Genomic DNA, 16,341 nt, shown 5'->3' on the forward strand with positions numbered 1-16,341 from the left:
AACGTTTATTTAGAATACTACTATTCTAGTAGACAAAGTAGATGGACTTCCTCCTCCTCTTCCTCCACAGAGCTACAAGCAGCCGTCAGCTTTCATCGTTACCCAGCACCCCTTGCCCAACACGGTCAAAGACTTCTGGAGGCTGGCGCTGGACTACCACTGCACCTCCATAGTGATGCTCAATGACGTAGACCCAGCACAGGTAAGAGAGGCCAGTCAATCATGCCAACATTTACTATACCATCAAACACAGACCTTCCAGATTTGGAGGTCTATAAAAACATATGTTTGTCCTCATGGACTTTATTAAATGATAATGGTTTTGATCAACTACCAAAAGTTCAGGGGCCCTATCCTCCCATAGAAAGGAGAACAGACCAGTGTATGGTCAGATAAACCCATAAAGAAGAGGGGAAGGCGTTTGCCTTAAACTGACTCTGGCCTGGGGCCCTGTCTGTCAAAATGTAGCAGGGATCAAAGAATGGTGTGTAGCAGCTTTTCCTTGTAACACCGCCCCCTTGGCTGACTACAGTAGCCTCTCGTACCCGTTTCTGACTAAATCAAATCAAATCAAATTTCAAATCTAGCCAGGCAAACAGGGTACACTGCTATGGTGGAATGCCCTAGTGTGTGTCATTGTGGATTAGGCTCAATAGAAAGTGTTTCGCTCTTAATACGGAATCCATTTTAGGAAGTCCCTAATAGTCAGTGACATGCTTACTTGTTAGCCTTAGCAATTCTCATTTCTCACCTCAAAGTAGGTGTTCCTCAATCCTCAAACAATGCGACTTCGTCTCTCAGATAGAACGGCTCGGTTGTCATTGCTCAAAGCAAAGGTGTCGATTGTCATCCACTTCTCAGTTTATTCAAATGTCTCATTTTAAATGTGTATGCAATAAGTGTGTGTGTTTGTGTGCAGCTGTGTCCCCAGTACTGGCCGGAGAACGGCGTGCACCGCCACGGGCCCATCCAGGTGGAGTTTGTGTCAGCTGACCTGGAGGAGGACATCATCAGCAGGATATTCCGTGTCTACAACGCTGCACGGGTATGAGACAGAACACACACACACATTCCCTCCCACTCGCACACACACACACAGTCATTGTAACATGTCCATGTCTCTCTGTCCAGCCGCAGGACGGGTACCGCATGGTGCAGCAGTTCCAGTTCCTGGGCTGGCCCATGTACCGGGACACCCCCGTCTCCAAGCGCTCCTTCCTCAAGCTCATCCGCCAGGTGGACAAGTGGCAGGAGGAGTATGACGGGGGAGAGGGACGTACCGTGGTGCACTGTCTGTAAGTATGGTTGCAAAGGGAGGGGGTATTACTGGAAACGTTCTAATCATCTCTGGCCCTCTGTTGCCTTTAACATAACATGGCAAATTATATGAATTCATTCAATAAAATTATTTTACAATAGAATGACAAAGCTGTGAAACCATATCCTGAATATAAACCATTAACTTAGGGAATACCATTGGTGTTTAATATGAGGATGTCAGCATGAAATATATATTTTTAAATTGTTTACACACTTGTATTTCTTTCACTATGTCGATATGTATTTGTCAATGTTTTGCCATTGAACTGGTTGTAGTTGGAAGAGTTGCAGAGTTAATTGAAAACAATGCTGTTGTTGATTAGATGCTTTTTTGCATTAATTAGGCTATTTAGTCACATAAAAAACGATTAGTATAAATAATACAAATAAAAAAAGTTATTCAAGTAAGTTACAATAAAATGCCATAGATTTTCTGTTAATTACCAAATTTACTGAAGATTCCAGTAACTTTTGTAAATGACTGGTAGCGTTGCAGCCCTATCTGTAAGTAGCTACCGGTCATGACTCAGCCTACACCTAGTGGACAGTAGACCTTAAACCTAGCTCTGTACTTCCTGAATCGCTGGAAAGAGAAGGGAATCTTCGGTATTTGATATAACAATCAGATGGGTCATTTTGGTCCAACATGGCCGCCCAAAATGCCACCGGGGTCACAGTAACACTGGACCACTCCGGTGGGACAGTGTGAAATGTCACGGTCATCCTCTAATGGTGATCAATTACACTCTAGCCATCGGGATTGTAGCCCTGCATCTCTTCATCCTGCCTTCTGACAGCCATCTGTAAGGGTGACATACTGAAGACAACACTGTGCTCACACAAACATTGTCTGCCATCATAATGAACCATAATGAACAGAACGCCATTTAAAGGCCCACTTCCTAATAAAAAACAACAAGACAGCAGAAACAACAACAAGACAGCAGCCCTGCTTCTTGTTTTGCTGTAAGGCTCAGGAATAGGGCTGAAATATAGCACATTTTCCCCCAACATCAGACACCCCCTAACTTCGGACGTCTCTAGTGGTTAGAGGATTAAATCGCCTCAAGAGCTCAACATTTAAATGGACTGGAAAATTGCTAATGGATTTCAGGCAAGTAATAATCTTTTTACCGGAAGGCCAGCTTGTGAACTATCTAGTAAACACTTCAGATACAAGGTTGGTGTCTCTTTTTTGAACAAAATTAAAGGAATATATCTTGTAATTGAACAAAATAGTAAGGTGGCCAATAACTGGTATGCCGATAATATGGGACGTATTGTGGGGGGGTAAACCACTTATCAAAAAGCTGATATTAGTATTTCTACTGAAATGTCAAACATGCTAATTGCTAACCCGTTAGCTAACATTTTTATGACACCAAAAATCACAAAACATTGATGGCTTGATCACAAAGACACCGTTGAAGGTAATATATTTCTTAAACGCTGTTGAATATGCCGATAATACAGGATGCTACGCGTGTGTGTGTGTGTATATATATATGTGTGTGTATGTATGTATGTATGTATGTATGTATGTATGTATGTATGTGTATGTATGTATGTATGTATGTATGTGTATATATATATGTATGTATGTGTATACATATACACTGCTCAAAAAAATAAAGGGAACACTAAAATAACACATCCTCGATCTGAATGAATTAAATAATCTTATTAAATACTTTTTTCTTTACATAGTTGAATGTGCTGACAACAAAATCACACAAGAATTATCAATGGAAATCAAAATGTTCAACCCATGGAGGTCTGGATTTGGAGTCACACTCAAAGTTAAAATGGAAAACCACACTACAGGCTGATCCAACGTTGATGTAATGTCCTTAAAACAAATCAAAATGAGGCTCAGTAGTGTGTGTGGCCTCCACATGCCTGTATGACCTCCCTACAACGCCTGGGCATGCTCCTGATGAGGTGGCGGATGGTCTCCTGAGGGATCTCCTCCCAGACCTGGACTAAAGCATCCACCAACTCCTGGACAGTCTGTGGTGCAACGTGGCGTTGGTGGATGGAGCGAGACATGATGTCCCAGATGTGCTCAATTGGATTCAGGTCTGGGAAACGGGCCAGTCCATAGCATCAATGCCTTCCTCTTGCAGGAACTGCTGACACACTCCAGCCACATGAGGTCTTGCATTAGGAGGAACCCAGGGCCAAGCGCACCAGCATGTGGTCTCACAAGGGGTCTGAGGATCTCATCTCGGTACCTAATGGCAGTCAGGCTACCTCTGGCGAGCACATGGGGGGCTGTGCGGCCCCCCAAAGAAATGCCACCCCACACCATGACTGACCCACCGCCAAACCGGTCATGCTGGAGGATGTTGCAGGCAGCAGAACGTTCTCCATGGCGTCTCCAGACTCTGTCACGTCTGTCACATGTGCTCAGTGTGAACCTGCTTTCATCTGTGAAGTGCACAGGGCGCCAGTGGCGAATTCTCTGGCAAATGCCAAACGTCCTGCATGGTGTTGGGCTCTAAGCACAACCCCCACCTGTGGACGTCGGGCCCTCATACCACCCTCACGGAGTCTGTTTCTGACCGTTTGAGCAGACACATGCACATTTTTGGCCTGCTGGAGGTCATTTTGCAGGGCTCTGGTAGTGCTCCTCCTGCTCCTCCTTGCACAAAGGCGGAAGTAGCAGTCCTGCTGCTGGGTTGTTGCCCTCCTACGGCCTCCTCCATGTCTCCTGATGTACTGGCCTGTCTCCTGGTAGTGCCTCCATGCTCTGGACACTACGCTGACAGGCACAGCAAACCTTCTTGCCACAGCTCGCATTGATGTGTCATCCTGGATGAGCTGCACTACCTGAGCCACTTGTGTGGGTTGTAGACTCCGTCTCATGCTACCACTAGAGTGAAAGCACCGCCAGCATTCAAAAGTGACCAAAACATCAGCCAGGAAGCATAGGAACTGAGAAGTGGTCTGTGGTTATCACCTGCAGAACCACTCCTTTATTGGGGGTGTCTTGCTAATTGCCTATAATTTCCACCTGTTGTCTATTCCATTTGCACAACAGCATGTGACATTTATTGTCAATCAGTGTTGCTTCCTAAGTGGACAGTTTGATTTCACAGAAGTGTGATTGACTTGGAGTTACATTGTGTTGTTTAAGTGTTCCCTTTATTTTTTTGAGCAGTGTATATATGTATGTATATATGTATGTATATATATGTGTATATGTATGTATGTGTGTATGTATGTACAGTGCCTTGCGAAAGTATTCGGCCCCCTTGAACTTTGCGACCTTTTGCCACATTTCAGGCTTCAAACATAAAGATATAAAACTGTATTTTTTTGTGAAGAATCAACAACAAGTGGGACACAATCATGAAGTGGAACGACATTTATTGGATATTTCAAACTTTTTTAACAAATCAAAAACTGAAAAATTGGGTGTGCAAAATGATTCAGCCCCCTTAAGTTAATACTTTGTAGCGCCACCTTTTGCTGCGATTACAGCTGTAAGTCGCTTGGGGTATGTCTCTATCAGTTTTGCACATCGAGAGACTGACATTTTTTCCCATTCCTCCTTGCAAAACAGCTCGAGCTCAGTGAGGTTGGATGGAGAGCATTTGTGAACAGCAGTTTTCAGTTCTTTCCATAGATTCTCGATTGGATTCAGGTCTGGACTTTGACTTGGCCATTCTAACACCTGGATATGTTTATTTTTGAACCATTCCATTGTAGATTTTGCTTTATGTTTTGGATCATTGTCTTGTTGGAAGACAAATCTCCATCCCAGTCTCAGGTCTTTTGCAGACTCCATCAGGTTTTCTTCCAGAATGGTCTTGTATTTGGCTCCATCCATCTTCCCATCAGTTTTAACCATCTTCCCTGTCCCTGCTGAAGAAAGGCAGGCCCAAACCATGATGCTGCCACCACCATGTTTGACAGTGGGGATGGTGTGTTCAGCTGTGTTGCTTTTACGCCAAACATAACGTTTTGCATTGTTGCCAAAAAGTTCAATTTTGGTTTCATCTGACCAGAGCACCTTCTTCCACATGTTTTGTGTGTCTCCCAGGTGGCTTGTGGCAAACTTTAAACAACACTTTTTATGGATATCCTTAAGAAATGGCTTTCTTCTTGCCACTCTTCCATAAAGGCCAGATTTGTGCAATATACGACTGATTGTTGTCCTATGGACAGAGTCTCCCACCTCAGCTGTAGATCTCTGCAGTTCATCCAGAGTGATCATGGGCCTCTTGGCTGCATCTTTGATCAGTCTTCTCCTTGTATGAGCTGAAAGTTTAGAGGGACGGCCAGGTCTTGGTAGATTTGCAGTGGTCTGATACTCCTTCCATTTCAATATTATCGCTTGCACAGTGCTCCTTGGGATGTTTAAAGCTTGGGAAATATTTTTGTATCCAAATCCGGCTTTAAACTTCTTCACAACAGTATCTCGGACCTGCCTGGTGTGTTCCTTGTTCTTCATGATGCTCTCTGCGCTTTTAACGGACCTCTGAGACTATCACAGTGCAGGTGCATTTATACGGAGACTTGATTACACACAGGTGGATTGTATTTATCATCATTAGTCATTTAGGTCAACATTGGATCATTCAGAGATCCTCACTGAACTTCTGGAGAGAGTTTGCTGCACTGAAAGTAAAGGGGCTGAATAATTTTGCACGCCCAATTTTTCAGTTTTTGATTTGTTAAAAAAGTTTGAAATATCCAATAAATGTCGTTCCACTTCATGATTGTGTCCCACTTGTTGTTGATTCTTCACAAAAAAATACAGTTTTATATATTTGTTGTTTGAAGCCTGAAATGTGGCAAAAGGTCGGAAAGGTCAAGGGGGCCGAATACTTTCGCAAGGCACTGTATGTATGTATATGTATGTATGTATAAATATGTATGTATGTATGTATGTATATGTATGTATATATATGTATGTGTAGATTTATGTATGTGTGTATGTATATATATATATATATGTATATATATGTGTGTGTATATATATAATACATACATACATACATACATACATACATACATACATACATGCGTAGCATATATATATATATATATATACACACACACACACAGTTGAAGTCAGAAGTTTACATACACATATATATATATATATATATATATACACACACACATACAGTTGAAGTCAGAAGTTTACATACACTTAGGTTGGAGTCATTAAAACTCATTTTTCAACCACTCCACAAATTTCTTGTTAACAAACTATAGTTTTGGCAAGTCTGTTAGGACATCTACTTTGTGCATGACACAAGTCATTTTTCCAAGAATTGTTTAAGGGCAGATTATTTAACTTAAGAATTCTCTGTATCACAATTCCAGTGGGTCAGAAGTTTACATACACTAAGTTGACTTTGCCTTTAAACAGTTTGGAAAATTCCAGAAAATTATGTCATGGCTTTAGAAGATTCTGATAGTCTAAATGACATAATTTCAGTCAATTGGAGGTGTACTTGTGGATGTATTTCAAGGCCTACCTTCAACCTCAGTACCTCTTTGCTTGACATCGTGGGAAAATCAAAAGAAATCAGCCAAGACCTCAGAAAACAAATTGTAGATCTCCACAAGTCTGGTTCATCCTTGGGAGCAATTTCCAAACACCTGAAGGTACAACGTTCATCTGTACAAACAATAGTACGCAAGTATAAACACCATGGGACACGCAGCTGTCATACCGCTCAGGAAGGAGACGCGTTCTGTCTCCTAGAGATGAACGTATTTTGGTACGAAAAGTGCATATCAATCCCAGAACAACAGCAAAGGACCTTATGAAGATGCTGGCGGAAACCGGTACAAAATTATCTATATTCACAGTAAAACGAGTCGTATATCGACATAACCTGAAAGGCCGCTCAGCAAGGAAGAAGCCACTGCTCCAAAACCTCCATAAAAAAAGCCAGTCTACGGTTTGCATCTGCACATGGGGATAAAGATCGTACTTTTTGGACAAATGTCCTCTGATCTGATGAAACAAAAATGGTACTGCTTGGACATGATGACCATCGTTATGTTTGGAGGAAAAAGGGAGAGGCTTGCCAAAGAACACCATCCCAACTGTGAAGCACGGGGGATGGTGTTGTGGGGTTGCTTTGCTGCAGGAGGCACTGGTGAACTTCACAAAATAGTTGACATCATGAAAATGACTCCAAGCATACTTCCAAAGTTGTGGCAAAATGGCTTAAGGACAACAAAGTCAAGGTATTGGAGTGGCCATCACAAAGCCCTGACCCCAATCCTATTGAAAGTTTGTGGGCAGAACTGAAAAAGCATGTGCGAGCAAGGAGGCCTACAAACCTGACTCAGTTACACCAGCTCTGTCAGGAGGAATGGGCCAAAATTCACCCAACTTACTGTGGGAAGCTTGTGGAATGCTACCTGAATCATTTGACCCAAGTTAAACAATGTAAAGGCAATGCTACCAAATACTAATTTAACGTATGTAAACTTCTGACCCACTGGGAATGTGGTGAAAGAAATAAAAGCTGATATAAATCATTTATTGACATTTCACATTCTTAAAATAAAGTTGTGATCCTAACTGACCTAAGACAGGACTTTTTTACTAGGATTAGATGTCAGGAATTGTGAAATTCTGAGTTTCAATATATTTGGCTAAGGTGTATATAAACTTCCGACTTCAACTGTATTTAATTCAAAATGATCAAAAATCTCAATCTATTTCAATTTGACCCATTTAGTCTGGCCCAAGCCAACTTTTTTAACCAGACGAATCAGTGTGATATCACGGTGTGAATTTAAATGTGCAATCCATTCCAGGTTATCTCCACTTATGAAGTAGAAGAAATACAGAGGAGAGGCTGATCTGAATTACAAGAGGGAATCACATCAAATGAGCTTGTGGTTCCCGATGCTGCCCAGATTTAGCTTTTAATGCCCCGGTGGGAGAGGCCTCTGGGTGGGCCTCTGCCTCAGCTCAATCTGCCCTTCCTTATCTTCAGCAACCCCACTTTACTCAGAGAAATGGGGGGGTGAGGAGGGGAGAGATAGAGGAGGGGGAGAGAAGAGGCCCCAGTTGGGTGGGAAATGAGATTGGAAAGTAGAGGGAAGGAGGACGACGACAGGGTGGTTGTTGATGTAGTCTGTGATTGGTGCTCTTTAACAGGTTTACCGGTCCGTTCTGTAAGCCAGAGAGTCCAGGAGAAAAAAACAAAACACCCACATACGTGACTCTTATTGTTAGTCTCCGGAGAGATTCCTATCGCCCGACCAGAGAGTCCGACACACACACACACACACACACACACACATATAGTCACACACAAGATGCAGACACACATACACACACAAGATGCAGCACACACACACACACACACACATATAGTCACACACAGGCGCAGACACACATACACACACAAGATGCAGACATACACTAACCAGAGACAAACAGCCCACACAACACACACGTTCAACAAAGGTCAGAAAGAGAACACTGTCTATCTGCCTGATCTGACGATCTATTACCCTCGTATAGTGTACTATATCGGAAATAGGGTCCAAACATTCCCCAGAATAATGTGTAAGGCCAGAGGAATGTGGAGGTTGACAGAGGTTAACTCCTGAGTTGAGAGAGAAGTAAACAGGTTTTATTCGTAAGGGAGAGTGGGGTAAGTTTAGCCACCCAAGTTGAGCCAAGGCAGTACGCTGAGCCACCCTTGTTTCTAGGAAACCGAACACAAAATGAATCATTTGACCAAATATTTAGGTAGAGGTCATCATTTCATGGAGTCTGTGAAGGAAGAAAAAATGGAAAGCGAGTTAGATCCTAAAAACAGATTTTCACCAGGTCAAATTAGTTTGTGTTAGAGGTTTCATGATGCTTGTATCTAGACCAAAGTAGATCATTTAAAGATTGTTCAGTATGTCAGTTGGGGTCTCTATAAGCTTCAATATGAGGTCCTAAACCGAGCATGAACGTGCATCCTTGTAGATGTGTGGGCTAATATAGTCAAAAGATTTGCCTTGGGTTAAGTTGAGCCAATGGCAAGTTGAAACATTTTCTTCCCAGCTGTAATGCAAGGCAAAGACATCTGACTGGTAAAACCCTGGATCATTGTTATTCTAACTTCTGCGACGCATATAAGGCCCTCCCCTGCCCTCCTTTCGGAAAAGCTGACCACGACTCCTTTTTGTTGCTTCCAGCCTGCAGACCGACTAAAACAAGAAGCTCCCGCGCTCAGGTCTGTTCAACGCTGGTCCGACCAATGTGATTCCACGCTTCAAGACTGCTTCGATCACGTGGATTGGGATATGTTCCGCATTGCGTCCAACAAGAACATTGAAGAATACGCTGATTCGGTTGGCAAGTTCATTAGAAAGTGCATTGGCGATGTTATACCCACAGCAACGATTAAAACATTCCCAAACCAGAAGCCTTGGATTGATGGCAGCATTCGCGCGAAACTGAAAGCGCGAACCACTGCTTTCAACCAGGGCAAGGTGACCGGAAACATGACCCAATACAAACAGTGTAACTATTCCCTCCGCAAGGCAATCAAACAAGCTAAGCGTCAGTGTAGAGACAAAGTAGAGTCGCAATTCAACGGCTCAGACACAAGAGGTATGTGGCAGGGTCTACAGTCAATCACGGATTACAAAAAGAAATCCAGCCCAGTCACGGACCAGGATGTCTTGCTCCCAGGCAGACTAAATAACTTTTTTGCCCGCTTTGAGGACAACACAGTGCCACTCACACGGCCCGCTACCAAAACCTGCGGACTCTCCTTCACTGCAGCCGACGTGAGTAAAACATTTAAACGTGTTAACCCTCGCATCCCCAGCTGCGTCCTCAGAGCATGCGCAGACCAGCTGGCTGGTGTGTTTACAGACATATTCAAGCAATCCTTATCCCAGTCTGCTGTTCCCACATCCTTCGAGGGCCACCATTGTTCCTGTTTCCAAGAAAGCTAAGGTAACTGAGCTAAACGACTACCGCTCCGTAGCACTCACTTCCGTCATCATGAAGTGCTTTGAGAGACTAGGCAAGGACCATATCACCTCCACCCTACCTGACACCCTAGAACCACTCCAATTTGCTTACCACCACAATAGGTCCACAGACGACGCAACCACACTGCACACTGCCCTAACCCATCTGGACAAGAGGAATACCTATTTGAGAATGCTGTTTGTTCATCGACTACAGCTCAGCATTTAACACCATAGTACCCTCCAAACTCGTCATCAAGCTCGACCCCGCCCTGTGCAACTGGGTACTGGACTTCCTGAACGGGCCGCCCCCAGGTGGTGAGTGTAGGTAACATCTCCACCCCGCTGATCCTCAACACTGGGGCCCCACAAGGGTGCATTCTGAGCCCTCTCCTGTACTCTCTGTTCACCCACGACTGCGTGGCCATGCACGCCTCCAACTCAATCATCAAGTTTGCGGACGACACTACAGTGGTAGGCTTGATTACCAACAACGATGAGACGGCCTACAGGGAGGAGGTGAGGGTCCTCGGAGTGTGGTGTCAGGAAAATAACCTCACACTCAACGTCAACAAAACAAAGGAGATGATTGTGGACTTCAGGAAACAGCAGAAGGAGCACCCCCCTATCCACATCGACGGGACAGTAGTGGAGAGGGTAGTAAGTTTTTTAAGTTCCTCGGCTTACACATCACAGACAAACTGAATTGGTCCACCCACACAGACAGCGTTGTGAAGAAGGCGAAGCAGCGCCTCTTCAACCTCAGGAGGCTGAAGAAATTTGTCTTGTCACCAAAAGCACTCACAAACTTCTACAGATGCACAATCGAGAGCATGCTGTCGGGCTGTATCACCGCCTGGTACGGCAACTGCTCCGCCCACAACCGTAAGGCTCTCCAGAGTGTAGTGAGGTCTGCACAACGCATCACCGGGGGCAAACTACCTGCCCTCCAGGACACCTACACCACCCGATGTCACAGGAAGGCCATAAAGATCATCAAGGACAACAACCACCCGAGCCACTGCCTGTTCACCCCGCTATCATCCAGAAGGCGAGGTCAGTACAGGTGCATCAAAGCAGGAACCGAGAGACTGAAAAACAGCTTCTATCTCAAGGCCATCAGACTGTTAAACAGCCACCACTAACATTGAGTGGCTGCTGCCAACATACTGACTCAATAATGGAAATTGATGTAAAAAATGTATCACTAGCCATTTTCAAAGAATGCCACTTAATATAATGTTTACATACCCTACATTACTCATCTCATATGTATATACTGTACTCGATACCATCTACTGCATCTTGCCTATGCCGTTCTGTACCATCACTCATTCATATATCTTTATGTACATATTCTTTATCCCTTTACACTTGTGTTTATAAGGTAGTTGTTCTGAAATTGTTAGGTTAGATTACTTGTTGGTTATTACTGCATTGTCGGAACTAGAAGCACAAGCATTTCGCAACACTCGCATTAATATCTGCTAACCATGTGTATATGACAAATAAAATTTGATTTGATTTTATCGCTGGGATTTGAGGTAACAGCAGGGCCTATATTAAGTGTTAAATGGGTACAAATTATTTTTTAGGTTTTGAAAGGATTTTGGCAGTCAGATGTCTCTGAATCCAGTATGAAGGAAGTTAGACGTAGTTTTGTGAGCCCATGCTAACTAGCGTTAGCGCAACAACTGGAAGTCTATGGTATCTACTAGCATACTAGCAGTTACCATAGACTTCCAATCATTGCGCTAACGCTAGTTAGCAACTTCCTTCAAACAGCACGCAGAGACATACAATTTTATTTACAAGTTTATTTGACTCTGGGGCAGTAGATGGATGGCTTGGTTGCCAAAATCCTGAAATATCCATTTAAGACTGTTTTAAAAGATACTTAAAATGACGAAAACAAAACAGCGATTAGGTTTTGTTGAATTGTATTTGGGAAATAATAAGTTAAACCATTCAGTATAGACATTTGTAGGTTGCTTAACTTGCCCTGTCCCTCAGCTCAACTTACTCCATACCCGGGGGGTTAAGTTGTGCTGAGACCACTTTTTTTGGACAAGCTATGTTTTGAAAACTGTGATGTCTAAATTAATTGTGACTATTCCCAGTGATACACAACATCCTAAAATACAATATATGTAGTTGTCTTTGTCAGAAAGAATACTATATTTCCCTTGACAGAGTGATGCTGAATGTAAAACATGGCTCAACTTACCCTACTCTCTCATACACTGAACTCAAACTGCTTCCACTTGTGACACTTTGGGGACTCTCCTTTTGCAACTCTTAAAAAGCTCTTTGTCTTTTCAGACAGTAAAGTTGACCATCTGGAGTGTTTCTGAGGAAGAGCACTAACTACTTAGCGAGCCAGCTGTATGTTCCACACAGGGGTGGAAATAGAATGAATTTCTTCCCAGTACGGGACCTAAAACATTTGACGGGCCTAATCATAGAATTACATATATATATTACATAATTACATATTCAATAGGATCTCTGTGGTTCTAGTCATAAAGATTATTCATTTAACTATTACCTTGTTTTATTGTTGCATAAACACAACCTGTCATGTGTTCATCTGATTTGTCAATCAATCACTTCAAAGGTCTCCTTTACTAGGCTGCCCGTCCACTCTCAACATATTACCAGCCTCAGAACAGTGGTGAATGGAAAGAGACGTTACACAAAACACTAAAGTCTAATGACATTTGGTGATTGTCATTAGGCCAGAATGTATGCATCCACTGCTGTCCTCATTGCGTCTCTGTGTCGGCCACTCATCTCTGCCTTGGCAAAATGTCAGTGTTCTTGTCAAACCGCATTGCATTTTGGAGTGTAGGCTATAGCACCAGTTTTCAAGTCCATTCGCTCATTTTCCGTGCCTCCGACATGCGGTAATAATAAAAAGTGGTGTAATAGCTTACAGTTTTCTTGACATTTTGTTTTAATTATTGTGATGGGCTTCCTGTTTTACTGGTACCATCTTACTTTCACCCCACACATACTTGAGTATCAGTGGGTGGCCTGGCCACCTCTTGTAGTGGTGGAATGGCAGTATGGTGGCGCCATCTAGAGGGCAAAATCCAAAACAACAAGCACAGAAAGAGATTGGGAAGTTTAGACAAGCTTTATGTCAAACATGTCATGAACCTGTCACCATACAACACTAATAATGGTATTCATTCATTAAGCTTACATTTGGTCCAGGTAACACATTACTTAAAGCCTGTGTAATGTTTAAAAAAATTGGACAAATGATACTTAATTTGGGGGTGGAAATGTTTTGCAAATCTGACAGGTTTTTATGGACTTATTATACAAATATTATGACTAGGTCTATGATCCAACCCTGTCTCTCTCTCTCTCTCTCTCTCTCTTTCTCTCTTCTCTTTCTTTCTTTCTTTCTTTCTTTCTTTCTTTCTTTCTTTCTTTCTTTCTTTCTTTCTTTCTTTCTTTCTTTCTTCCTTCTCAGGAATGGTGGAGGACGTAGCGGGACATTCGGTGCGATTAGCATCGTGTGTGAAATGCTCCGGCATCAGCGTTCAGTCGATGTGTTCCACGCGGTCAAAACACTGAGGAACAACAAACCCAACATGGTCGACTTACTGGTAAGAATCAGTGCTGATCTAGGATCAGTTCTCGCTTTTAGATCATAAGGAATAACATGAGATGGAAGGGGAGGGGCTGATCCTAGATCAGCACTCTTACTCTGAGATGATTTATGAATACAGACCCTAACCCTTATAGTGGTTTACTGGTCATCACTACAAATTCTGCAGTTACAACATGCTAATGGGTTCTTATGGGACAAGTTGTGCTGTTAAAGTCAGTTGAATTGAAAATTGCTGTTGACATTTTGAATAAGGAGAAAATATCACTGTGATTGTGAATCGCACAGCCATTATAATGCAGTAATGAAAGTCAATTCAGCCATGTCTGGTCCAGTCACTGTCACTGATGTTCTCTTCTTCCCATCTTTCACAGGATCAATACAAGTTCTGCTATGAGGTGGCACTGGAGTACTTGAATTCTGGTTAGCTGTGCTGAAAGCTGCTCCCCTCATCTGTCCTACCCCCTTCAAGCCCCCTTCAAGCCCCCGCACCACAGCCCTCACAGCTTCCCTTGACACGGTCTCTTAAACCCGAGTGAATGTTGGTTACTGGAGGACAGAAATGAAGTGCTGTGTTCCGCTGGGCACGGGACAGGGTCGTGCCATCGCACTGCTATGGGACAGGGTCGTGCCATCGCACCGCTACGTGACAGGGTCGTGACATCGCACCGCTACGGGACAGGGTCGTGCCATCGCACCACTACGGGACAGGGTCGTGCCATCGCACCGATACGGATTTAAGAAGAGGGGAGAGAGGGTTCCCCCATTCTACTCTGAAATGGCTACGTTGACCCTGAACTTGATGAACTTTCCCCCTGCCATCTCTCATCCCTGCCCCCCCAACCCCTCTCCTCTCTACTAGTCAGTGTTACTGCCCCCCCAACCCCTCTCCTCTCCTCTCCTCTAGTCAGTGTTACTGTAACCCCCCCCTCTCCTCTCCTCTCGTCAGTGTTACTGTAACCCCCCCCTTCCTCTCTACTAGTCAGTGTTACTGTAACCCCCCCCCTCTCCTCTCCTCAGTGTTACTGTAACCTCCGCCTCTCCTCTCTACTAGTCAGTGTTACTGTAACCCCCCCTCTCTCTCCTCTCCTCTCTACTAGTCAGTGTTACTGTAACCCCCCCCCCCCTCTCCACTCCTCTCTACTAGTCAGTGTTACTGTAACCTCCCCCCTCTCCTCTCCTCTCTACTAGGCAGTGTTACTGTAACCCCCCCCTCTCCTCTCCTCTCTACTAGTCAGTGTTAGTGTAACCCCCCCCTCTCTCTCTCTCTCCTCTCTACTAGACAGCACTACTGTATTTACCCTCACCGCCCCTCACTCAGAACAGTGCCTGAACAGGAGTTCACACTGATGTATTATATTGCCCATATGTCACCATCTCCCAACCCTCTCTATTGTTTCAACAAAAAAAGCTCTCCTCTTGCCAGTGACTCCTGTTTATTGCTTTTTTAATGCTCATCTGATGATCGATGTGATTTCTGTTTCTCTGGGTAAATGCGACATAAGCGTAATGATGATATGTTGGTTTTTAATCCACGTTTTTCATTTCCGTTGATATACAGTGGGGCAAAAAAGTATTTAGTCAGCCACCAATTGTGCAAAGTTCTCCCACTTAAAAAGATGAGAGGCCTGTAATTTTCATCATAGGTACACTTCAACTATGACAGGCAAAATTAGATTTTTTTTCTCCAGAAAATCCCATTGTAGGATTTGTTATGAATTTATTTACAAATTATGGTAGAAAATAAGTGTTTGGTCAATAACAAAAGTTTCTCTCAATACTTTGTTATATACCCTTTGTTGGCAATGACAGAGGTCAAACGTTTTCTGTAAGTCTTCACAAGGTTTTCATACACTGTTGCTGGTATTTTGGCCCATTCCTCCATACAGATCTCCTCTAGAGCAGTGACGTTTTGGGGCTGTTGCTGGGCAACACGGACTTTCAACTCCCTCCAAAGATTTTCTATGGGGTTGAGATCTGGAGACTGGCTAAGCCACTCCAGGACCTTGAAATGCTTCTTACGAAGCCACTCCTTCGTTGCCCGGGCGGTGTGTTTGGGATCATTGTCATGCTGAAAGACCCAGCCACGTTTCATCTTCAATGCCCTTGCTGATTTTCACTGAAAATCTCACGATACATGGACCCATTCACTCTTTCCTTTACATGGATCAGTCGTCCTGGTCCCTTTGCAGAAAAACAGCCCCAAAGCATGATGTTTCCACCCCCATGCTTCACAGTAGGTATGGTGTTCTTTGGATGCAACTCGGCATTCTTTGTCCTCCAAACACGACGAGTTGAGTTTTTACCAAAAAGTTATATTTTGGTTTCATCTGACCATATGACATTCTCCCAATCTTCTTCTGGATCATCCAAATGCTCTCTAGCAAACTTCAGACGGGCCTGGACATGTACTGGCTTAAGCAGGGGGACACGTC

General features: G+C 43.6%; 1 protein-coding gene across 10 annotated transcripts in view; it reads left to right on the top strand.

The window, feature by feature from the left end:
- LOC110535264 (receptor-type tyrosine-protein phosphatase mu) overlaps nt 1-14,825 on the top strand; it is a 319,507-nt gene extending 304,682 nt beyond the window's left edge. For 9 of the 10 annotated variants that reach the window (XM_036934852.1, XM_036934853.1, XM_036934855.1 and 6 more), the window contains 5 exons: nt 71-202; nt 920-1,045; nt 1,132-1,295; nt 13,769-13,904; nt 14,281-14,825. In XM_036934852.1, the coding sequence (XP_036790747.1) occupies nt 71-202; nt 920-1,045; nt 1,132-1,295; nt 13,769-13,904; nt 14,281-14,334 (612 nt within the window). In that variant the 3' untranslated portion in view covers nt 14,335-14,825. The remainder of the gene's footprint in view (nt 1-70; nt 203-919; nt 1,046-1,131; nt 1,296-13,768; nt 13,905-14,280) is intronic. The other variant, XM_036934860.1, reaches the window with a different exon arrangement.
- Nucleotides 14,826-16,341: the final 1,516 nt, after the last annotated feature.

This window comes from Oncorhynchus mykiss, chromosome 11, assembly GCF_013265735.2.
Source record: "Oncorhynchus mykiss isolate Arlee chromosome 11, USDA_OmykA_1.1, whole genome shotgun sequence".
Lineage (NCBI taxonomy): Eukaryota > Metazoa > Chordata > Actinopteri > Salmoniformes > Salmonidae > Oncorhynchus > Oncorhynchus mykiss.